The sequence below is a fragment of the Malaclemys terrapin genome, chromosome 7 (assembly GCF_027887155.1).
Source record: "Malaclemys terrapin pileata isolate rMalTer1 chromosome 7, rMalTer1.hap1, whole genome shotgun sequence".
Lineage (NCBI taxonomy): Eukaryota > Metazoa > Chordata > Testudines > Emydidae > Malaclemys > Malaclemys terrapin.
In genome coordinates this window covers 119,336,468-119,362,512 of record NC_071511.1, presented here as the reverse complement: position 1 = coordinate 119,362,512, position 26,045 = coordinate 119,336,468, and the positions used below count along the sequence as shown (strand labels likewise).

Below are 26,045 nucleotides of genomic sequence, written 5' to 3'. Positions count from 1 at the left end.
CTGGTCAGCTCTTGTTCTATTCTGCTTATTTCAATTTCTCCCAGTTTTAGCTTGCTACCATTAATGCCACAACCATCATGCTAGTCCAGAAGTGATTTATAGCATTCTGCTTGCAGAAGGATCCCATGTAGTCTTTTTTTTAAAAAAGACACTTCTCTGTACTGACAGCTTGATAACACAGCCAAGTGCATTAAGGCTGTCTAGCTTGGGACAGCACTCAGTAAGAGCACATTGAAGGGAAAAGGTACATTACCTAAATGCAGTTCAAGTGATCAAGAATATACCAGTTTCACATAACTCATGTGGCCTTCCACTATGTCAATTAGTTTTACCTATTTTTTTTAAAGGTCCCATGAGACAAGCTAGCTTTAATTGAGGCAGGGGTGTTTCCTACAGTAATAGTGGATCAGCCTGCACTGTTTCATTTTTGGCAGCCCTCTGCCCCTGACATTCTCTTCAGAGAAAATGGCTAGTGCCAAAATGCTTTTATGGTGGAGACTTTTCTTATACCAAAAGGGAGAGTGGAGTTGCCATTTAAAGGTTGGTTAATGACATATCCCAATGTCTGATGCATCATTTTTTAAGCCCTTTTTAAAAAAGGCGTGTTCATTCACATCAACCACAGTGCTGTTAAGGACAGTCTATGCCTAGGCCACCCTCCTCAAGGTCAGGTCCTGCATGTTTTATAGCAAGAGTTCCAGTCTCTGTTCTTCCTCACACACAGAAAAACAGCTGCTTGTGTCAGGAACCATTGTACCCTGGACAAGTAGTTTTCCATGGAATGACAGACAGATGCCTCATTACTCAGCCATCTCACTATCCAGCAGAACCAATGCCCCCTCTAATGACTGACAGGTGAAGGAGTCTTTGTCAAAAGTGCAGGCTGTATGGGATTTCTCTGACATACACACTGCTTTTGAAAATGGCTGTTTTACATGCAGAGGCGGGGCTTTCCTCCTTGCACCAGATTACACTTCATTTTAGATTAAAGTCCTTCTGCAGGCAGCAAAGTTTATACCCCTGCCTCAAGTAGGATATATCTTAAACTAGGCAAAACTTGCTTAGTTTTGCAATGGAGCATAATGAAATTGAAGCACTTTTAAGTGTCTGTTTTCCTCTTCACTAATTTGTTTCCTTATCAGTATCTGACAGTCCTTCAGCATTCTGTGGTAGTCCTTATGGTGAGCTTCGACAGTGCCCAAGCATTGTGCATTTTCACTTTTCCAAACATCTCCAAGAGATTTTAACACTTTATTTAATAAAAGTTAAACATACAAAACTGAAATTAACACACTTTGTATTCATAAAAATCACTTTCTCCCATTAATAGGAAGAATCTTTTTCTATGCATGGATTCTACACTATCAGTTGCAGAGTTTAGCTTGAGTTGTGACTCAGGTAACTGATGGACATTTCCACCAATCAGTGCATTATCAATTGCTGACATGACCTGATCTAATTAACAAATTACAAAATGAGCTACATTAACATAATATACAAGGGAAACATGGTCAGGATTAATGAACAAGAAATACACTTGAATTATTTAATGGAGGAAATAGCCAAAGTACTCCTGTTCATTAACTCAGCCCTAGATTTTACAAAAATAATATCTACATTGTATATAGGGCTATACATTAACTTTTTTGATTTTTTTAAACACTTTACGGATTCAGAGGTGGTACCAGTCCCGTAAGTGGGAGACAAGTAACAGAGGGAAGCAATCACATACAAAGGCAAGAACTTTTACAGGTGGTTTCCTTGAAAGGGCTCACTGACAGTGTAGGGCTGAAATTACAATGAACACTGGGGCCACAGCCAGGATTATAGCAAGGCAGAAACTTCAGACTAGCCTTTACTCATTTCCAACTAACTAAATAGGATCCAGGCATTCTTATCTAATGTGCTTCAGTTCTGTTTAAATGGATGGGGACAAAAACCCACACAGGCTGCTCAACAAGGTGGGGATTTACTGTACAGTTGTCAAGTCCCATCTCCAGCCCACGGAACCCAGCAGTGCATGGTGTAGAAGGGCTGAGAACATACTTAAATCTTCACTTTTAAAGTGCAGTTTTACTCTGAAATCTGACTCTCTAAAAATGTCATCTTGGGGTTCCCTGGTTGTGTCTCAGTGACTTCCAGTTTAAATGTGCTCGGTATACATGTAAGGAGATTCCTCCCCCTAATTTCCAGCCCTGCAAATTCAGTCTGGAATCTCAAAGTGAAGTTGTATTGTGTCTAGCACATGAATCATCACACTACTCCTATGTATTCTGTGGGCCACATTCTGCCCTCAGTTACAGCTGTACAAGCTGACTGTCTTCAGGGAGCTTGCAAGGGAGTAACTCAGAATTTTATTAACAATTCCATTTTATATACAAGCTAGGATGGAATCCAGCTAACATTCCCAGAGCTGTACTGGCTCTGTAGTGCTAGTGTAGTTTGTCACTAAAGCAAGAAGATAGGACTGTGAATACAGAGGGAATGAGAAGCTTTTAAAGGTGCCATTTTTACACAGTCATTTTTCTGACCCTACCCTGGCTAAAAGTATGAATGGAAGATTCTGGAGACCAGCATTTCAGCTAACTGCTGTTTCAGTGCAACTGCAAACAGCTCACGAAAACATCTGGCTGCAGAATTTTGCTTTAAGAGGACTATATAAAAAGTTTAGTAATGATGAAGGGAGTCAACTGAATAGCTGTAGATTTCTTTAAGGCTCACATCAGCTGAAGCCAAGTGATGGTGACAAAATGAACTATTCACTACATGCCAACAAATAATTTACTTTTAGAAAAATATAATGATAAAAAGATAAGTGTAAAGCCCTGCAGAGATGAAGTTTAGCCTTTCCCCCTCTTACTGAGGCATCAAATGCCTGACATTATATTTAGAGGTATCTTGATATTGTGTCATGGGTTTGTCTGCAATTCCACATGTTCCAACTCCGACTTTGCCAGTCACGCTCTCAGGGGAAGCAAAAATACTCCTCTTTACCTGAGAAGGAAACAAAAACACCATTCCTGAGTAGTCAGTTCAAGACAGTTTGCTAACTGAATACATGAGTACTGATTAGTCCGGTCTCTAATTCTACAAACAATCCTCAACACTCTACTTTATAGATGGCAAACTGACACATTAATGTACTTACCCAAGGGCACAGGGGGAGTCAGTGACAGAGGCAACGTTAGAACTGAAATTCCTGGCACCCAGTCCCATGTTCTAATCATGCCTCTCTGTGAGCACTTATAGCCAATGTTCAGGAATAAAGGCCACATTACTTATCATAAGACTGTTTTGTGCTAAGTGCTCAAAAGGACTGACGTTTTTGCACTCCGCCAGCAGTTCCACACTGCCCCTGGGTGAGTGGGAGGAAACCAGAGTGGGCAGCAACACTTCAGTCTCCCCACCACCTCCTCTGAAATACGGCTACTCTACCAGACATGTGAAATGGCTGCCAAGTTGGCCACACACCAGACTTTCAGGATCTCCGCTCCAGTGGACCCCAATCTTCCCAGTCTATGCTGCCATCAACAGTGGACCCAATGCTCCAGCCTGGGCAAGTGCAAGCTTGATTTCAATAGGGAAAACACCTCACCATGCTAAACCAAAGCCAATCAGAAGGGTTTATATTGTATTTTTTTAAATTTCTTGGTTTTTCATAATAATGACTAGCAACAGCTTCCAATTCCTATATACTATTGATGTAAGTCACAGGTGCATAGGTCTTCTTACAGACCTAGGTTGTGGCAAGAATTCTTTTCCCTGAATAACTTTGACAATGTGCATCACTGTATTTCTATACAATGGCTAACATTACCATTGACAAAGCTAACAGTAGTGAGCTCTCTGAACAGTGGCATGAATGTAAAAAGCAACAGAGGGTCCTGTGGCACCTTTGAGACTAACAGAAGCATTGGGAGCATAAGCTTTCATGGATAAGAACCTCACTTCTTCAGATGCAAGTAGCATTTGAACAGAGGCTTTGGCTTCTTGCATCTGAAGAAGTGAGATTCTTACCCACGAAAACTTATGCTCCCAGTACTTCTGTTAGTCTTGAAGGTGCCCCAGGACCCTCTGTTGCTTTTTACAGATTCAGACTAACACGGCTACCCCTCTGATAAGTGGCATGAATGTATATTAGCGAAAACCAAAATACGCACTATTTGAGGAATAGTGCTACCACCTTTCACTGGTATTTGTTCTAGGCTTTTCCTTATCTCCCGCACAGTTATAACAGCCATGAAAAGCTGTGCTGGGTGTATGAGACCCAATTACACACTTGCCAGCATGAAGGTCTCAACAGTTCCCCCAATATATGGCATGATGTGGAGCAGTTTGGCTGCTCCTCCAAATGCAAACTTGTAGTTAATTTATACTAACAAACATGTAAAAGGCGACCCCAATTCTTGCAGAAAAGTGACCAAATTTCCCAACCTACACAAGCAAAGGCCTAAGACTGACTTTTCATGATTACTCAGCCTGTTTACACTTACTCTGTTTTGCAGCTGGGCTGCCTCAGACTGTGAAGCGGAGCCATGTGCCCCCCAAGCATCGTCTGGGCATGGTGTTTTTCTGTAACTAGCAGGTCAGACTATTCCTTGGCTAACGGTTCACACACTGGCAGCATATACAAACCTGGCCTTTTTTGTTTTTCGAATAGGCTCTGTTGTTGAACTGCTGCCACTTGACTTTCTGGTCCTCTCGCTCCTGTTCAAGTTCTTTGATTCTCTGGGCTTTTTTCAAAGCTTTCTTCTTTTTATATTCTCGTTGCTGCGCAATCATCTCTTTTCTGTAGGAAGGAAGGGTAGCCCATGATTATGTTTGTGCCTCCATTTCCTCTTCATAAAGAACTCTGAGGGGTACACTAAGTACCAAATAAGAAACTAAATGTGTGTAAGCCATTAGGTGTGCAAAACAGGACTCAAACGAGTGATTACCCAATCAAGTCAGGACTATGTAAGCTTATGAAGAATACTGACAAACCTCCCCAAACAAGCTGTACTCCATAGATGCAAGAGCAAAGCTGTGAAGTAAGTTATGTGTAACACATGGGTACCATGGTGTGATAGGATCATCTTAAGTCTAGTTTCATCTGCTGCCTGTACAGAACAGATTCACTCTCTGATTCTAGAAAGAACCTTAAGTCATTTCTTCTGTAAGGCAGTCTATCAATTGAGAGTATCATTACACTCCTGTAATATTTATCATACAGAATCAGGAGCAATAAAAATGCCCCAAGCAGGCCATTTCAAATAGAGCAACCCTCAGATCTGACACAGATGACAAATTCCCAGTTTCACAAATTCTCAAATGGCCCCCAAATAACATTCTGAATGTACATGGCTCTTTTCCAACATGAACCAAATCTCACCATGGTGATCTGCCTGAGAAGAATGCCCTTGATCCAGGACTCCTGCACTGATCAGGTAAAAATCAGCAACTGTGATGGGGATTAGGCACAGGGAAAGGGAGAAATGGTCTGAAATATATCATCCCCTCCACTAGCCTCTCTGGGGAATCTGCAAAGAACTTGATAAAACCCAAATTTGTATTGCCTTTTCTGCAGAAGCTTTCTTTAATCCTGTGGAACCCCTTTTGGCATGGAAGGGGTGTTGCAAGAACAGTAGACTGAGGAGAGGAGGGCAGTGTGGCTCTAACAAAGCCATAATGCCAGGAACCAAGGGAAGGAACATGAGTGCTGGGGAGCTAGGACAGAGGCACAAGTCCTTTATACTAATGTGGATCACAGGGGATCTGTATGTGACAGGAACCACATGCCAGGCTTCTTCCAAAAGGGGAGGGATTAAGCGCACACACACCCGCCATTCCCTCCCTCAAGGATCATATTAGTGTCCCCAATTCGGTAAGACAGAGTCAGTACCCATCCTATGAGTTTCTCCTACAACCTACCGTAGGCTGGAGGAAGGACGCAAGAGCTGCTCCAGTACTTGGGTCTCCAAATAGACTGGTTCCCAAGATGTAACCCCTCTACATTTTGGTTTCTTATCAGGAAGCTGTGAATCAGGAACCTCTTGGTGCTAGCTGGCAGAGGGCACAGAGAGTGCCTAGAGTTTTACAGGGATCTCCTGGGTCAGATACATGCACAATAATTCACTATAAGGTGGCATGCAAAGTCTCTACCAAGAGCCAGTAGCCCACTGGCCATCATAAACACTGCGAAACGTGTATAAATAATATTTGAAGTGTGTGTCTGTGCTGAGAATTATGTTCTTAAAGCAGGTAATCAGAAGGTGGCGTGCCTTGGACAGGTTCCTTTCAAGCAGCAGGTAACAGACACTTATCTCTCTGTCTGGTCATATGTGTATTAGGCATTGTATGTCTCACAATGGATGCCTGTTTCAATATTGAGCCAAGTTTATCAAGAGACTGCAAAATCTTGGAGAGGAAATTTACAGGAAGGAATAAACAGCAGGTGTGAATCCTGTTTATGAGTAAAGACAATGGATTCCTGGGGTATGTCTGAGAATGCAGAGGTACAGCCTGGATCCTTCACTGAGAAAGCAAGTTAGCCGCATGTTTGTCTTATGGACAAAGGGGCAGAGTCAAGCCTGCTGTAAAGTGCTGGAAGGACTTTGGGTGAGCACTGATCTATAAGACAGGAAAGTATCTAGTTAAGCCTAGGTTCTAGAATGCTTGTATGGTATATGTAACCATTTGTTTCCAATACTTTACTTGCTACCAACCGGATCTCTCTATTCTGTTAAATAAACTGTTACTAGTTTTTACTATAAATATATCTAAGTGCTGTGTGTTAAACAGAACAATAAGCTGAGGTGTAGCAAATTGGGATGCACTGCTTCTTTGGCAGTAGCAAATCTGTGACTACTGTCAGCATCCACTGGAACTGGGACAGGACACTCCAGGGAGATGCTTGGGGGCAGGAATATGCCTATCACTAACCTGAGGCAAGAGTGCAGGACCTGCCGAGGGTAACAGGGGAGTGCTTGTGTTGCCCATGGACAGTGAAGTCAGGGAGCTGACCAATGGCGGGCACAGACCAGGGTTCCTCATGCTTAGGGCAGTGGGTAATGAGGTGCCTCACAACCCCGAGTACTCCCACAAAGAATCAAAGAAGCTTCACTTGTTGAAGCTGTTTTTTCATTCCTCCAAATGAAAACTTGTCTGTACAACACTTACAATTTCAAGCAGGAGCTCTGAAAAGTTTCTGCTGGGTTACAGGCATCGACCACCTCTTTAATCAGTAATTTATAATATACTCACTATTTCACCACACACACAAGTCTCTATCTTCTCCTGAAACACAAATTGTAAGCATCATCTCCATATTGCATTGCTCTTTACCTGATCATGATTTGGAACCTACATTGTTTAGAACTGGCCTCTTTGCTGGCAATGAAAGAATTCTACTGTTGTCTCTGACATTAATATCCTTGATAAATATGACAGCAGAATTGGTCTAAGAGGGAGATGCTAACAGGTTGTTTTACCAGTGTATGTTTTCTTAAGCAAATTCCATCCATCCACCAACCACACGAACGTAACATGCTTGGCTGGCCTAAGTTCTTTGTTAAAGTACATATCTAAGGTTATACAAGTCACTTACTTGGACATGGGTTTGTTGCCACTGTCCTCTTTTGCCTTTCTTCCCTCTTCTACAGGTTTGAGGTTGAGCAGAGGCGTGACTTCAGCATTGCCATATCCAGCAAACGTGATTGCAGCAGTACCATTCTCCTCATCTATCTCTTCAATCTCGGCTTCGTAACACCTGTAAAGATATCATGGCTGTAAGCATGTGAGTAATGGTTTAATACTCAGCCCTACAACACCTACACTGTTATTCAGCTACTAACATTAAGTTAAGTACTTTCTATCAATCAGCTTCATTTTTTGGGACAAAATACAAATCAAGCTGAGAAGTTAATGTTCTTTAAGGACCTAAGTACATCAGTCCTGCACAAGAGCTTAACCTCACTAGCTGATCAAGGAACCAGTGACAATTTTAAGGCCCAATAGCTATTCAGGCTAGAAACAAATGCCTTGTGCAACTGCAAAGTTAAGAATCTCGCTTTTTTTCCTAGTTGATAGGTCATACAATATCAGATTGTAAAACTATGGCATTCTAGATACCACAGATTAGAGCTAGTCAGGAATTTTCTGACTGAATGCTTTTTCCACCAGAAAATGCTGATTTGTTGAAACTAAAACTGTTCACAGGAAGGGCTGGTTTTGAGTTTCACAAATATTTTGATTCAAATTTAAAAAAAAAAAGTTTCAAAATTGTTTAAATGTCCTGTTTTGTCATTTTCTAGTTCAAAACAACTTTTTATTTCAAATCTCTAGTTTTAAAAGGCCATACTGATTCTTTTCGGATCATCTGTTTACAAAGGTTTTGAGACTGACTTTTTATTTCAATTTGGGACGAGGAAAAAATTTGAAGTCTCAATCTCCCGCCCAGCTCTGCTACAGAGGCTAGAGACTATACTTACAGATATAATTCCAATTAACACACCTGCCTACTTTGTTTTGATATAGCCACCATCTTGAGAAACACTTGAATGGAGTTAAACACCAATGCTTTATACTGTATAAAAACTGAGGGGAGCCCCAGGTTTTGTGTGGTAGGAAGCATTAATCTCTAGCTAGCAGTTCTTGAGACACTGGCTGCTTAAATCATGTTGCAACTTTAGTGGAAAGAAACAAGATAGTAATCAAAGTAAGTAAGGTCCAATACCACTTGACCTGCTAGAACTAGAAACATCTAAGTGGACCAGTTCAAATGCTTTCAGATCCAACAAACTTTTCATTCTGATCAGTGGTTTAGGACCCGACCTCGGGACCCAGTAGTGACCCAAGAATTTTAAAAAATGTAACATTTATGATCTTAGGTGAGAAAATATTTCAGCCATCGATGCCTAGCAACAGAAGAAGTGTTTTTATTTTTGAACAGTTTGTTTTCTACATGAAAATATCAATAATTCTGCATCAATGCATATATTTCGTTTTCACTACATTAGCAGCTCCATTGTACAAGGATTCAACTCTTTTCTAAGAGAAGGAAATGGGATGTTTACTCAATCTGAACAGTTTGATTAGAAAAAAATTCAGAAATGCTTCTATGTTACAAAATAAAGGATAAACTATCATTTTGAAAATATATATCTTTGTATTTCAAAGACTACAAGATCAGAGTAAACTGAAGCAACCTCAGAAACTCTCAATAACATTAGCTGAGGGAGTCAAAACCAACTATTTTGGTACAGCATCTCCAGAGCATGGTACAGCCAAGTATCAAGCCCTTAAAGACAGAGCAATATTGCAATCGCAATAGAACTACAGTTCCTTTACAATCAAATGATGGTGTTCCAAGTTAAATGCACAGACTTAAATCTCTCAGTCATTTTTCATGACAGTGAGTAAATGTAAAATATATAAACAGAATGGCAATTACATACCCCGGTACATTTGACAGGCACTACACTAAATGATTATAATTAGTTATGAAAGTGTAGGGTTTTTTTTTTAAAAAGGTGTATATGTTATATTTCTTTTGAGGGTGGTGACAAGAAAAGGTGTTTTCAGAATCACTGAATATCAAATTTGCTTTGTCTATAATATTGAACTTCACTAAAAGGAAATACAATGGTTACTTAATTTCTCTTAGCTATTCTTTGTTAGAATTACTCAAATGGGGCAGTTCAAGCTGAATGAAAATCTCTTACCATTGTACTGTATTATTTCATGTAACTGTTAGAGAAGTTTGTTTTCTACACTTACTGTCCATCTTCACTCCATATTGCCATACATTTATCCCCAACCTTCCAGGAGTGACTGGGTAGGGCAGAAGCAGAACTATCAGAACTTGCAAGGGCTTCCGAAGGTTGTGTTGAAAGGAGATCTTTGGTTAATTCTATAACTTCCTGGAAAAGGAAGAGGCAAAAAATACACTTTCAAACACCATTACTGAGCTTTATTTTCCCTCCAAGTTGACAGATCTATTTTCTAGTAGTGATTGTATTAAACGTATATCTGATGTAAAGCTGACTGCTGGCTATTTACCACTAATTACAGTGTATTAGCCTTAGACATCCCATATGTAGAAATAAATGATGTATGACTGTATGTTATATTAAAATGAGGCCACCTCTACACCCTTGGTCAACTTTCAAAATTCCCCAATGTTTCCTTTTTACAGCAATTATTTCTAGCTGAACTGCTTTTGCATAGGCTCAGAGACATAGCCAGCTATTCATGTGGAAAAAATCCTTGATGCAACTCCCTTTGCACATGTGCTGCACATGATTCTCAGTTTTTGACTGGAGAGCACATCGCAGCAATGGGGAGTGAGTAGCCAGTGTTACATTCACTGCTCATAGGGAAGGCAAGGGCTAAATTGATTCAAATAAACTTTAAGATAGATAATTGTGAATGTTTTGCTTTTCCGCCTCAACTGCAGTTTATTTTTCATTAGGGATTATTTTAAAAATGATTGGTTAGCCCAGAAATTACACATTGCTTAGTTTTAGAATACTTGCATATAAAATAAGCATACTAACGATAAGCACCTCTGAATGAGAGGTGCCGTTTTTTCAGTTCCTTTGAAAAAGTGGGGATTGGCTGAGCTGAAGTATCCATGGAGATATTATGGAGAGAGGAGTGTCTCCTTTTTGAGATCCCAGTTTAGGAAAGTATCCCATATCAGGAAAGCATTTAGGAACATGCTTAATTGCCTTCCTGAATAATGATGGACTTAATTATGCACTTAAGTGCTTTCCTGAATCAGGGCCTCAAAGTGTGGGGCCAAAGCCTCCTCATTAATCTGACAGAATGACCTGAACAAGAAAAATGGCAGCAGAAAATATATCTTTTTTCTATTAATTGATTTTTAGTGCCTTTAGACACTACAGAGTGAAGTCATGTATTCACAGAGCAGATACAGCACAGTACACAGCAATGCAAGTTTCCACCCACTGCCCTGCCATTGTGATTGGACCTGGAAGAACAACTTCTATGGGTAGGTGTTTATTTCAGTCTCAATGTTATCTATTTTAAAACAAAATAACTTCCCCAATTAGGTAGCCACCATCTTTGTTGACTCAGGAGCCAAAGTAGGTAGGCAAATTTCCAGGTTTTCTATAAATTTCATAAACCAGTGGAAGAAAATACGTAGATAGTTTAGAGGGCAAGAATTTGAATGCATATTTTTCACCTTAATGAGAAAGATATTTAGTGTCTATTCCTTTTATTGCAATGTAGCAAATGCCAATTGAATCAGTGCTACACTTTACTTGCCAGTGTGAAGACTCTTGGTCACGGCTACTGAAAAAATACGTAGTTCAACAACTAGCAGATAAAAGCAAAACACAAGCACATTCCTACATGAGGAAAGGCAACTCCACAATTCAGAAACAAGCAATGGTGTTAGCCCTTACAATATCCTCATATTTTTATCTGATGCAAGTTGCAAAATTAAGGGCAAATATTTCAATTAAGGAGATTGCAGACATCCTGCGTTTCCCCCCCACTACCTCCAAATAACCCTCTCCTCTCGACAGATTTGCCCCACAACACATTATGTCTATATGCTGCTGCTCCCACAAATATTACTGCCCAGAGGCAAGGCCAGCAGCAGGATGAATTGGAAGCAATTTAATCAGTTTTGCCAGAGCAGAAACGACACGTGTTGGTCCAGCACAGGCACAAGCATTCTTTGCAACTACTGGCTGTGGGGTGATTTAAATAAAGAAATTGTACTTGTGATGAGGAACAGCCTTTTTCAAAATGGATTTCCACGTTAGCTCATGAAACAATACAAAGCATGAAGATTCAATGTTCCTGACTCCAATGTTTTCCTTAGTCAAGATCCAAGATGAGAAGTACTTTTGGTAAGTGGAACACCCTAAATAAGATTTGAAAGGCCCCAAAAGGAACTCTCTACAGTCTTGATAGACTCCCCCCATCCCACTTTTCTTAATAAATGGAATCAACAACTACCTAGAGAGAGTGGGACAGGAAGGCTGCGGGACCCAGCAGGGTTCCTCTCTCAGCTCAGCAGAGATGAGAGAGAACAGCTGGACCCTGATTCACTAAACCTCATTGATAAGTGAGGGCCTATAAAGAGAAGGAAAGCTCAAGGCAGAGAGAAGGCTGCTCTTCATTTCTCCAGAAGTTTGAGGATTCTCTTCCTGGAGACCAACCCCATAAAGTGTTTAGTTTTCTTATATGTTTGTTTGACTAGCTAGCACAGAGGCACAAAGGGCCTGAGAACTGGATTCTCTTTTGTTTGTTGATAGGATATCTCCATTTATTATTATATCTCCTAGAACTGGAAAGGACCTTGAAAGGTCATTGAGTCCAGCCCCCTGCCTTCACTAGCAGGACCAAGTACTGATTTTGCCCTGTTCCCTAAGTGGCCCCCTCAAGGATTGAACTCACAACCCTGGGTTTAGTAGGCCAATGCTCAAACCACTGAGCTAACCCTCCCCAAACCTATCTGAACCAACCTAAATGCTTCTCCTAACAAGGAGGTTTGTTTTTGCTTTAGAAGACCCTCTGGTGATTTTGTGGCAGGGACTGGAACAGAGGATATGGCCACAGTCTACCTTTACTATAATCTTTATTTTGCAGAACATTGCATATGGGCCAACACTGATTTTGATATTTAGAATATTTCATTTGAGGGAGCTCCTTAGAGTACATACCATTAATTACTTTTCCTTCCCCAGGTCTGAGCTCTAACACTGCTCCTTCACTCACAGAGCGGGTGGTAGTAGCAGTAATCTGCAAATCCAGGAAGCATCATGGCTTGTGATATGTGTATCAGCAGGTCAAATAGAGTACAGCTGTGCACTGATTACCTGAAGGTAAGCGTTTCAGATATACAGAAACCACTGTAATTTGAGACAGTTGACTTACTCCTGCCTCCTTCATAAGTTGTTTATCTATTAAAATAGCTTATTGTAGAACTAGAGTGAATATGTACACAGATTACTCAATCAACAATTCCTTGACTTTACCAGTTGTTTAAAGGGTAGGCTATAAATAAACTTGTGGTAAAATCTTATTTTGCCTATGTATCTTAATACTGGACACAGATAGTGGAGAGAAACTTGAACCATATACAGCATGTGTTGAATTGGTTAGGGTTCCAATACATCTGTTTTGTTGTTCTAACATATAGCATACTATAGTGCTAGTGAGAACACAACTGGAGTATTGCACATAGTGGGGGGGCATCACATTACAGTAACAGCTGAGGAACTGCAAGGTACAGAAAAGCACCATTAAGTTTATGCAGAGTTTCAAGGGCTAGGGAAACTAGATTTGTAGAAATAACAATGGGAGAAAAAAAAAGAGAGAACTCTATCCCATAAAATTCTTAAAGAAAGTAGCAAGTTGAAAAAACATGAGGGCACCAACTGAAACTAAGAACAGACATTGAAGGAAGTTGAAAACAAGACGTTTATTTAAGCAGAAAATAATGTGGTACCCACTACCAAAGCAGGAAGAGAAGCTGCAACTGTCTCATGTACAGTATTCAGATGTCAGATCGCATTTATGGGGGCGGGGTCTCTGGACTCTAGACAGACTAGCTCATGAACTACAGTAAAATAACACTACTGACATCTTTAAAGGCTGAATGGCTCATTTTTAAAGCAAGATTTGTGGGGAAGAGTTAGAATGTGCTGTTACTGTCTACTATAGCAAAACTTCTAATTAAGGTAGCCACATGCAGACAAATAAGCTATACAATGTGACTTGCTGCCACCTTCCTGTGACATGGAGATACAACCTGTGGAGACTACAGGTCCCAGCATGCAAAGATCCATCCTTATGAGAGTGGCCTTCCACACAAGTCAAGATGGAGCTCTGTATTGTGGAGTGCATATTTTCCACAGCTTGTAACATCATATTAAAGAGGAGGCTGGTTGCAATCCACTCTAGTTCATGCAAGTTAGATTTGATCCTTGGTTGCATAGGTACCTTGCTAGAAGTCCCTCAGTAAAGTAAAAGATGGGGAGCCCATTATTTACATTAAAATATTTTGGTCAAAGCTGAGCATGCGGTGTATGGTAATGATGGATACAATACTGAGATAAAGGATTGTTTCAGATACATAACTGATAATCTTTAGAACAAACAGGAAACAATTTAATTGAGACGCTAAAAAAATATAAAGTTGGATTTATATTCCATTTTTAAGGTAGAATGTATGGGTAGCAAACTTTTGGAGATGGGAACGCAAACATCTTCCCTATTCTGTGCAGAAAGCATTTAATTTTTTTTTCCAAGTTGTCCTTTCACATCAATGATTTCCACACATCAAAGTAGACCTTGTATTGGTATTAGAAATATGAGTTTTGCTCTGGATTTTAAAAATATACACATGCTTTTAAGAACGTGCAATAAAGTACAGTCTCATTATACTACAAAGTTCCCTGTGGACACAAGACTTTTACATTTAAAAGGAAATCTAAAGCTTATTATAGAAGACATTGATTTAGCTTGTTTTTGAGTTGTATTGTTATTGTTACCATTTCTTCAAGCAGCAGCAGCTTCTGAATGCTGCAGTGGGTAGTTTTATCTACTTAAGGTTTGTGAATAATAACTTGGCTGCCATAGTGCTCTCTCTCTCTCTCTCTCTCTCTCTCTAGCAATAACAAAGTAGTATTTTGCACCCATACGCTAACATTTAAGAAAACATTAAATACAGGCACAATTATGTGCCAATTTTGTTGCCTGAAGTGATAAAAGGCCTTTTTAATCAAGTTGAAGGTGTTCATGCCATTGTCCAAAGTGGGTCTAAAGAGGACTTTGAGTAGCTTTTATCGATCAACAAAAAATAACTGGTTATGAGCTTAAGTCTAAACATATTCCAGGTGGTGGCACATTTGATACTTTATAACAAATCTGGCATTCCTTACATACCCAGAACTTCTATTAAAAAGCCAGTGGGAGGCTAAGGTATGGCAGGATTTCAGACTTATGCTGTAAAGGTATTTCAGCTATCTTTCTAGATGTGAAAACAACGAGGAGTCTGGTGGCACCTTAAAGACTAACAGTTTTATTTGGGCATAAGCATCTGAAGAAGTGGGTTTTACCCACGAAAGCTTATGCCCAAATAAATCTGTTAGTCTTTAAGGTGCCACCAGATTCCTCGTTGTTTTTGTGGCTACAGACTAACACGGCTACCCCTCTGATACTTGATTTATGGATGTGCTTGAAAGTGTGCATAATGACTAATTTGATGCTGATTTGAGTTATTCAACATAAATATATGTGGAGAGATTCAGTGCTCAGGTTAGCCCAAATGTCGTGACAAATGGAAATAGCTACATAGTTTAAATGTAGCATGCAATGGCTTTATTTAAAAAATGCAGATGTGAGTGGAGATTAGATTCAATTACAAGGTTATCAAATTTGATGCCTACAATTTACTATACCACCATTTTCTAATACCACAAAAAGGCCACTGATGAAGATTTGGAAAGGTTGTTTATAAAAGGTACAAAACTGTGTATAGTAAAAAGAAAAAAAAAAAAAAAGACTATTTGCATATTTTTTCATAGTTCTTTCTCCAATCCTTTGGAAGCTAAAAGGGTTCTTTCCGCAAATTCTTCCTTCAGCCTGCATGTGCAATGCAACAGTGTGGTCACTATCAACTTAAGCTAAGACGTGAATTTTTTTTAGCCTTCTCTTTTTTTAAAAGGGAGGCAATATTATTTAAGTGTTTCAGCCAAAGCCTTGCACATCTCAAATAAGAACTCTTCTTCTTCTTGATGGTGAAGTACTAACATCTTTTTTTAAAAACAAATCATATAGCAGTGAATTTTTAAAAAAGCATTAAAAAAACCATGAATATTAATAAACTTAAAAAGACAGGCCAAACTTTGGGACTGCCAGCTATACCACCGTCTCTTCAAGCAATCTGAGACCATAAAACAAACCTTTAACTTACATTTTGCAATAACCCTGACAAGTATTTATTATTTTTGTTAAAGTGCAAATACCCAGCAACAAGCTATGTCTCTGCCTGAGAGAAAGTGATGGCATTTTTGCTGACATTACTCATGATAGAAAGATCTCAGTTTCTAATTCCCTCAATCCTCACCTGTAAATCTTTTTTTAATTTTAGTAGGTCTTCATTTTCTCCATTCCCAGAAAGAGCAGCCTCAACTTGCTGGAGCTGAGCTTTATAGCTAGCTAGCTGTTTTGCAAGATCTTCTGACATCTGGAAAAGAAGTAAACCTTAGAACAGAAAGTTGCAAAACTGCTTTGATAAACTCTTTTGTAGTGAAAATAAAACTGAACTTGTAAATGGTTAAAAAGATGTTACAGCTATCATAGATGGACACCCAACACACTAATTTTAGTATTACACTATTTCAGTGGATAACCACTCACGCACTGTCATACTAATTCTGATCAAAACCAACAAAAAAAAAATCCTTGAAATAAGTAATTTACAAGTTGTGTGTATACAATAGTGACACTATCATAGAATATCAGGGTTGGAAGGGACCTCAGGAGGTCATCTAGTCCAACCCCCTGCTCAAAGCAGGACCAATCCCCAGACAGATTTTTGCCCCAGATCCCTAAATGGCCCCCTCAAGGATTGAACTCACAACCCTGGCTTTAGCAGGCCAATGCTAACACTATCTTTAACACTTAGCATGTAATGATTCATATCTTCAAAATATTCTGAGGTCCCAGGCATTATAATTTTGCCTTTCCACTAATAAACAGCATCATCTTCACGTTCTCAGTCTCTTTAGATGTGTATACACAACTCTTACATGAGACAATGATATCAGCCTCACTTAATGTTCTATTATCTTGCTTTAAGCCACTTTTTATATAACAACACACACTTTTTTTTTAAAGTTAATGTAATTTTAGCCTTTCCTTCAAATGTCTTCTGCATAGGGCATCATGTTATGGAGACAAAACTAGCCTTTAGTCACAGATGGATTGGTGAAGCCTGTAAGCTCTTTGAGCCAGAGACAGTCTATTTGTTGTGTGCTTGTAGAGCGTTCTACGAGTAGAACTCCTAGGGGACAGAATACAAAGAAAATGGAGAGGCTGACATACTAATTCATAAATTCAGAGCAGTGCAATTTTAATGGAATGTGCCTTCCTCTACTTTCACAAGTAATACTCCTGCATGACAGTTTACAGCATGCACCTCCTTCCCAACCCAGGGACTGGGGCTAGGGGAAGAGGAGGTAAATGGGAACTCTGAGCACAGGCAGTGGAAGGGGGGAGGGAGGAAAGGTTAACCCTAGGCTCTGGGGAGAGGGGAGAAAGATGGGGGGAGGGGCACAAGATGGTTGAGTTAGAGTCTATGGAAGAAGAACAGGAGTACTTGTGGCACCTTAGAGACTAACAAATTTATTTGAGCATAAGCTTCCGTGGGCTACAGCCCACTTCATCCGGTGCATAGAATGGGACATATAGTGAGAAGATATATATATACATACAGAGAACATGAAAAGGAGGAAGTAGCCATACCAACTGTAAGAGGCTAATTAATTAAGATAAGGTATTATCAGCAGGGGAAAAAACACTTTTGTAGTGATAATCAAGATAGCCCATTTTAGACAGCTGACAAGAAGGCGTGAGGTTACTTAACATGGGGAAATAGATTCAATATGTGTAATGACCCAGCCGCTCCCAGTCTCTATTCAAACCCAAGTTAATGGTATCCAGTTTGCATATTAATTCAAGCTCAGCAGTTTCTCATTGGAGTCTGTTGTTGAAGCTTTTCTGTTGCAAAATTGCCACCTTTAAGTCTGTTACTGAGTGACCAGAGAGCCTCTTAATTAGCCTCTTACAGTGGGTATAGCTACTTCTACTTTTTGATGTTCTCTGTATGTGTGTGTATATCTATCTATCTTCTCACTATATGTTCCAGGCTATACATCCGATGAAGTGGGCTGTAGCCCACAAAAGCTTATGCTCAAATAAATGTGTTAGTCTCTAAGGTGCTACAAGGATTCCTGTCCCTTGTGCGGATACAGACTAACACGGCTGCTCCTCTGAAACCTGTCTATGGGAGGTGAAAAGAACAGGAGTACTTGTGGCACCTTAGAGACTAACACATTTATTAGAGCATAAGCTTTCGTGGGCTACAGCCCACTTCTTCGGATGCATATAGAATGGAATAAATATTGAGGAGATATATTTTACACACACATCTCCTCAATATTTACTCCACTCTATATGCATCCGAAGAAGTGGGCTGTAGTCCACGAAAGCTTATGCTCTAATAAGCTTGTTAGTCTCTAAGGTGCCACAAGGACTCCTGTCCCTTGGGCGGATACAGACTCACACAGCTGCTGCTCTGAAACCTATGGAAGGTGAATGGAGCAGAGGGGAGAACGGGGCAGGGGCTAGGGCCTTTGGGGGTGGGGCTAAGGCCCGTGGGGGTGAGCGGGGCGGGGGGCCCGTGGGGGTGAGCGGGGCGGGCAGGGCGGGGGCCCGTGGGGGTGAGCGGGGCGGGCGGGGCGGGCAGGGCGGGGGCCCGTGGGGGTGAGCGGGGCGGGGGGCCCGTGGGGGTGAGCGGGGCGGGGCGGAGGGAGAGGGATGTGCTGGGCCTAGGCCAGAGGAATTCCGGGCCGGGGGGGGGGTCTCACGGCCCAGCCTGCCAGGCGGGGGCTGAAACCTGAGGGGCGGGAGGAGAAGGGGTCGGGCCGGGAAGCCCCGGAGCAGCCTCCGGTGGGGGGCGGGGCGGGGCCGGGTCTCGGCTCGGCCTCCTCCCGGCTGCGCGCGAAGGGTTAATAGCCGCTTCCTCTCACCTTGGCCGCGGGAGGGGGTCCGCGCCGCGCTCGGTCCCGTCAGGCCTGGGCCGCTTCCTCCTCCCCGCGACACACGGAGCCAGGAGCCGCGGGGGCCAACAATCGCGAGACTTCCCCTGGGGGGAGGGAGGGGGGCGAAAGGCCGAGTCGGTCACGTGCCCGCCGCTGGTCAAAGGGCACGAGGCCGGGAGGGAGCCGCTCTGGGTGGCCACGTGACGGCAGCGAAGCGCGCGCGAGAGCTGGTTCATCCGGGTACCTTCGTGGCGTCGGCGGATGAGGTAGAACGCCAAGCTCCTCCCCTCCCGTGTCGTTGGTGGGGGGGGGGGCTACCTGAGGCGCGTGTCCCCTCCGCGCTGCTGGGACCGCGGTAGAGACGTGGCGCCTGAGGGGGCCTGTGCACGTGCTGGGGCGTTACAGCCATGAACTGCTGCCCCGCCCCTCGGCAAGGCCAGGGGAGCCGTTCGCGTCTCTGCGTCCCGGGTGGGGAAACTGAGGCACAACGAGGTTACGGCTACGGCGGCCCCTCCTCTGTTGCCACCACAGTGGACATGCCCGGTCTTTCGGGAATGGCGTGACCCTGCCCTCGCCGGTGGGACCTGGGCCTCACGGGTGCCTGGCAGGTCAGGCTGGGGGCGGGGAGACCCATTTATAAGCGTGTGCTGCTCTGCCCCCCCCCCCGGCCCAGCATGACATTGGTCACACTGTTGGGGGTGGAGCGGGGCGCTCTTCAAAAGGGCAGCCCCTGTCCCAGACCGTCCAAAACCACGCCTGGTTTTGCCCGAGGAGGGATAAATCCTTGAAAAGCAGGATGCTCTGGTGGTTTAATAGCGAACAAGTGGTCTGCTTAGTTAAGGCCCAGGCTTTCCAAGTAAGCACCCTAAATCTCTCACACACACCCCAACTTAAGGGGTTTTAGGCACCCCCGCTTGAAAAAAAAAATGTTGGCCGAGGCTAGCCTGGAGAACATCTCTGTGTAAGCTTGTCTCCTCTTTCCCCAACAGAAGTTGGCCCAGTAAAAGATATTATCTAAGCAGCTCTTTCCAAACATTTAAAACGTTCTCCTCAATTACCCCTGGGGCTGATGTTTATCATACAAGCAGAAACATTTTTTAAAACAAAGTTTCACAACATTCAATTCAGCTGTTACTGAGAGCACCAAACCTGCGGAAACTTTGCTAGATATTTTTTCATAGGCCGCTTTGCACTCGTGGCTCAGACTTGATTTTGTAAATTATGTTACGAAGTTTGAAGCATGTTGCCAGAGTGAAATGCATAGAGGAATTAGTTTTGTAAACTGTAACAGAGCATTAACTTTCAGAAGGAGAAAGCTAATCATATGTGGCTGCTTTTAAAAACCTCACCGGTTTAGTCCTCAGTGATATGTACCTATGTTTGCCTGCACACACCTACACAGACTGTCTAATAGCTGCATAATGTGCATATGTACACACGTTCAAAACACTATATTCCTGGTGCCCTCACAGTGAAATATAATTATCCCCCCTACATATAGGGAAACTGAGGCACAGTTGCTATTATTCCTGGGCATCTATATATGTGGCAAGATCCTCAATCGACAACTAAAGACAATCACTTTATCAACAAGTTTACACTCTAAGCTCCTAACCATGCAATTTGATCTATGCAGATCGACGTTTACACTGGCATGAAGTTCTGTTAAAGGCATTGGCTCCACATGGGCAGATTAAATTGCTGTTTTAGGGGAACTTCATTTGTGATAACTTGTACCAGACCACACAACAAATCAGTGTTTGAGCCAGGATTAAAATTTTTAATAAACACTGGATCCCAACCCCCTGCCCGTTTCTCTACCAGGCTACTTCTCCAAATATTGAGTCCCTTGTACTTAACAACTCTTCCCCCACTCAGTCCCTAACCAAATGGAAGAAAAAGTTAAAACAGCCCCTCTACGTAGTAAGGTGCCACAACAACCCCTCAAAACAACCCCTCACCGTAGTAAGGTGCCACCTATCACCTTGTACATGTTAGTTCGGTCAAACCAACCCAATCCATCATATTACCCTTTTGCCCGTCTTTAGGATGGGTCAGCATGTTCCTTGTTATCTGTGTGGAATGTGCTAGTGTCGGAGTGTTCTGGTACCATCCTGGCATATGTTTATATCTCTAGTGTCCAGTACCTTTTAGGTGTGTGTGTTTTTGCAACATCAGCCCTCTCTTGCCAGACTCTGAGCTGGGCCTGCCTCTTGCTCACAGCTTAACTTTGCTTTATGTTAACAAAGTCTTGACCATTAATTTAGTTCAGGCCTTAGGCATCATACCAGGCCTCTGATACAAGGGTTTATGTTTCAGGACCTGATCTAATTACACGGGGAATCTTAAAGGATTAACATCAATTGAAAAGTATTAGGTTCAGCAGAATCTGCCTGCTTAGAGTAAGGCTCAGCTCTTTCTTTGTGGAGGAGTGATTTGAAATTCCAAGTGTCTGACTTACAGTTAATTATAAGAGACAGCAGGGGTACCTGGACATGGTGTGCACAAACTATAGCTCTACTAATTTGTTTCTTCATACTCAGACATACAGTATTAAAAAATGTGTAACTTCACAATACTTTATCAATCGATAATTATACAGTCTTTCATACCAGCGTGCTGTGGTGCCTTTTAATCATGCAGGAGTGCAGTCTGATTTAAAAACACTATATCAGAATCAAGCCACTCCCCCTCCCCCAACCCTCACACACCCACTCACCAAAATTCAGCATCAAACAGCAGTTTAGAACAGGAAGTGGGGGGCGGGGGGGGGGGTCATATTTGTTTTTGTGAATCTAGCCCTTCATTTCCTTTGGTTTTATTTAAAAAGATTAAAAATGGCCCATATCAAAACATTTAATTTTGAGTCAAATGAAACATTTTATTCAACCCAAAACAAAAATTTCCAGCTCTCTGATTCACCAAAAATTCCAAAAAGTTTTGGTTCAACCTAAACTGATTTTCTTTTCTGTAAATTAATTTTTTTGGAACTAAAAAATCATTTATCCATGCAGCTCTACTACTTAATCACTAAGATGACTTTCTACCCCTTGCTGATTATCTATACAAGCACACATACCTTTCAACTCTCCCACATGTCAAGAGGCATTGCTCTCATTTTGGTCCCAAAGTTACATCCATTTCACACAAATTTAGTCTCCTGATTTTTTATTTTTTAAAATTGTTTCCATAAGAAAGAATCTTAAAGATAGGTTCATGCAGAGTTATTTTTAATTACACTAATGCAATGAAGCCCACAGCATTTTTAGTTTCCTGCATGAATCATTTTTCTGTCTCTCTCTCTGCGTCCCCCATTTAGACCTTGGTTGATTCAAATATATGGAAAAAATGATTCTCACTAAATCAACTGATTGAACTTGCAAGTTATAAGGGTGCGAAACAGTCTGCCAAACCTGGGCATTTTCTAAAGATCATTCATTTCTTTAGTCTATTTCTGTTGCTGCTGACCTTTTGAGGTCTTTTAGTATAAGCTTTGGCCTCATGGATAGTATTAACCCCTACTCTCATTTAAAATGGGAAGGCTGACCATCAGGATTTGCAAATTACCATCGGGGACAATGAACAGAGAATTTCTTATCCTCTCACTATCCACAGGAAACTGTACAGAGACAGCAGACACCTCCCAGTGGAACTCTGCCCACAGACGTATGTTAGTGCCCCCAAAACGTAACTCGAGTCAGAGACCTATGCTTATTATACTCTGCTTCCACTGCCAGTAGCAGATTTACATGTAGGCCCATAGACTTCGTGGAGCCACTTACAAGTTGCCCCCAAAATAAAAGGGTGATGGGAGAAATGTAACTAGAACAACAACAGAAAGGGGTTTGCAGAAGACAGGAACAACCACTCTAGTCTGGTGCACAAAAGATGGGCATGTTCCACTGAAAGACAGGCATCTTTGAAGCACTGCAGGTGTTTACTTGTGTTTGGGATTCTGTTGTAGAATATTAAATTCACGTCTTTGGTTGGTCTCTACATGAGTGGTAACAGCTAATTTAGACCCCATCATTTTATACGTATAGTTAGGATTATGTTTTCCAATGTGCATTACTTTGCATTTATCAACATTGAATTTCATCTGACATTTTGTTGCCCAGTCACCAAATTTTGAGAGATCCTTTTGTAGCTCTTTGCAGTCTGCTTGGGACTTAACTAACTTGAATAGTTTTGTATCATCTGCAAATTTTGCCACTTCACTGTTTACCCCCTTTTCCAGATCATTTATGAATATGTTAAATAGGACTGGGACCAATACAGACCCCTGGGAAACACTACTATTTACCTCTCCCCATTCTGAAAACTGATCATTTATTCCTACCCTTTGTTTCCTATCTTTTAACCAGTTACCAATCCATGAGAGAAGCTTCCCTCTTATCCCATGACTGCTTACTTTGCTTAAGAGCCTTTGGCGAGGGACCTTGTCAAAGGCTTTCTGAAAATCTAAATACACTATATCCACTGGATCCCCTTGTTCACATGCTTGTTGGCCCCTTAAAGAATTCTAGTAGATTGGTGAGGCATGATTTCCCTTTACAGAAACTATGTTGACTATTTCCCAACAAATTATGTTCATCTATGTGTCTGACAATTTTTTTCTTTACTATAGTTTCAACCAGTTTGCGCAATACTGAAGTAATTGCTGGGGTCATCTTGGGAGGCCTTTTTAAAAATTGGCATCGCATTAGCTATCCTCCAGCCATTTGGTACAGAAGCTGATATAGGTGATAGGTTACAGACTACAGTTAGGAGTTCTGCAATTTCACATTTGAGTTCCTTCAGAACTCTTGGGTGCAGGGCCATCCTTAGGCATACACGGCTACGTAGGGCACCTGAAAATTTGGGGCACCACTGGGTCTTAGTGTCCACACTCCCGGCACTTCCTATCCCTGTTCTGACCTTTCCTGCAGTCTCCCACAGCTGGCTCCAGAGGGAATCTAGTAACTTAAAAGTGAAAAAGCCTTCCAGCCTGCCAGACCTATTAGCACAACATTGAAACTGTTAAAGAGTCATTCAAGTGGTAATGAAGTCATTTAACAGGCGTTTGCCAACCCCCGGGTATATACTGTCAGTTTTTAAATTTACCGACAAAAACAATTGTGCATTACTGTAATATTTACTCAGAACATGTTAGTCTACAGAACCTTAGTTTAAAATTTGCTTTAAAAATATTTCATTAGTGAGTTGGTGAAGATTATAAAATCACATCTCTAAAAAATCCTTGCATTGATTTTTTGATGCATAAGAACGGCCATACTGGGTCAGACCGAAGGTCCATCGAGCCCAGTATCTTGTCCTCTGACAGTGGCCAATGGCAGGTACCCCAAAGAGAATGAACACACAGGTTATCATCAAGTGATCCATCCCCTGTCACCCAATCCCAGCTTCTGGCAAACAGAGGCTAGGGACACCATTCCTGCCCTTCCTGGCTAATAGCCATTAATGGACCTATCTTCCATGAATCTATCAAGCTCCCTTTTGAGCCCCGATGCACAATCATCTTTACCTTAAATGCTTGGATCTTCAGACATATAGTTTTTTTTAAATAAATCCTTCAAAAGACCACCCTTATCTAAAATACACATTTTAATTTTAAATAGCAAAAAAAAACCTTGCTTCCAAAGTCTTCCTGTCCTTTCTGTCCATCCCTTTCTCCTTTCACCCCCTCACCTTGAAGAGAGCCCTTAAAGGGACAACACCCCTTTCCTTCCAGATAGCTGGACAAAAAGTTTCCCTTCCTTTACTTCTGACTATCTGATGAACTAGTTTTAAGAGAATCCTTCAGCAAAATCAGTACCTAGTAAGATATAAAATTCTTTGTTATGTCTAAAATCTTTGGAAACATATTTTTTAAAGTTGGTGACATTTCATAAACATGTCTATTGTTATGGAGATCACACAAAGTAACTTAGTGTTCCCTTTTTCTAAAAGCAGTGAACATTGTTATGAACACACTAACCTCTGTGACTGATTAATTTAAAATAATGACTTTGTTTCAGTGAGTTAAATATATAGTAATCTGGAATGGTTACTTTATGAAGGCTTAAGGGTACATTTAAAATATAAAATCAGCTCAGAAATACTGATTAAGAAAATGTAAAACAGAGACGAGCTGCATCATGTATTCCATAATATTTAATGTTATGTTCAGTAATACAGCTGACTCAACCTTACTATAAAGGTTTTGCAAATAAATCTGTGACAAACTTCAGGGCATATCAAAAAACCTGTGACTGACATTTTTTATTCCTAAGTTTAAGTGCTTTTAATTAGGTACCTTCTGCATGTCCAGTCTTCACCATCTGGCTTGCAATGAAAAACGTGCTTCATTTTCTTTAGAAAGAAATTGCAGAAGAGTGTTTTTTTTCAAATGTCATTTGCTTTATTTGGATTCAGGGATTTGGCTGGAAGAGAGGAGGGAGACAGTGGGGAGAAGGTGGGGCCTGGGCAGAGTGGGGTGGGGCCTGGGGCGGAGTAGGAGTGGAGTATGGGTGGGGCCATAGGCAGAAGAGGTGGGCTGGGGAGCTAGCCTCCCCAAGCGGCAGTTTCACCCACTGCAGAGCGGGTCGGCTCCCGGATACCCAGTGCGCACTGCAGGCTCCTTAGGCAGGGGCTGTATTCACAGAGCTGAATGCTCCAGTGCCATGCATTCTGCGTGAGGAGAGGGTACGGGGGTCTCTGTGGGGAACTGTGACTCTCCGCCGTTGTGAGGTGGGCTGGGAGTCTCGGTATCCTTTGCGGTCTCATCCCTCCCCCAACCCCCGGGCTGCCATTGGGCATAGGGGCATCAGTTTAATATTACTGCGTAGGGCCCCTTAAATCCTAAGGACGGCCCTGCTTGGGTGAATACCATCTGGTCCTGGTGACTTGTTACTGTTTAGTTTATCAATTTGTTCCAAAACCTCCTCTAATGACACCTCCATCTGGGACAGTTCCTCAGATTTGTCACCTAAAAAGAATGGCTCAGGTTTGGGAATCTCCCTCACATCCTCAGCTGTGAAGACTGATGCAAAGAATTCATTTAGTTTCTCCACAATGGCCTTATCGTCCTTGAGTGCTCCTTTATTATCTCGATGGTCCAGTGGCCCCACTGGTGGTTTAGCAGGCTTCCTGCTTCTGATGTACTTAAAAAGTAATAGCAAATTTTTTTTTGAATCTTTGGCTAGCTGTTCTTCAAATTGGTTTTTTGACCTTCCTAATTATATTTTTATACTTCATTTGCCAAAGTTTATGCTCCTT

At 41.7% G+C, this 26,045-nt stretch overlaps 1 protein-coding gene and 1 long non-coding RNA gene across 4 annotated transcripts; one reads left to right on the top strand and one right to left on the bottom strand.

Moving 5' to 3' along the window:
* Positions 1 to 1,237: 1,237 nt before the first annotated feature.
* On the bottom strand, positions 1,238 to 18,875 carry SMNDC1 (survival motor neuron domain containing 1). Of its 3 annotated transcripts, none has more exons than XM_054035120.1 (6): positions 18,777 to 18,875; positions 16,091 to 16,210; positions 9,757 to 9,899; positions 7,586 to 7,747; positions 4,636 to 4,789; positions 1,238 to 2,994 (listed from the first exon to the last, which is right to left on the bottom strand). In XM_054035120.1, the coding sequence occupies exons 2-6, from the start codon at positions 16,208 to 16,210 to the stop codon at positions 2,857 to 2,859; spliced, it is 717 nt and encodes a 238-aa protein (XP_053891095.1). In that variant the 5' UTR covers positions 18,777 to 18,875; the 3' UTR covers positions 1,238 to 2,856. The 3 variants fall into 3 exon arrangements, with proteins under 3 accessions (XP_053891095.1, XP_053891096.1, XP_053891097.1); XM_054035121.1 differs by lacking the exon at positions 18,777 to 18,875 and adding an exon at positions 16,934 to 17,012; XM_054035122.1 differs by lacking the exon at positions 18,777 to 18,875 and adding an exon at positions 12,681 to 12,759 and having other exon boundaries at positions 16,091 to 16,156.
* Positions 7,688 to 12,785, top strand: LOC128840736 (uncharacterized). Its single transcript, XR_008445696.1, has 3 exons — positions 7,688 to 7,774; positions 10,869 to 10,993; positions 12,705 to 12,785. It is a non-coding gene; the product is annotated as an uncharacterized LOC128840736 (long non-coding RNA).
* Positions 18,876 to 26,045: the final 7,170 nt, after the last annotated feature.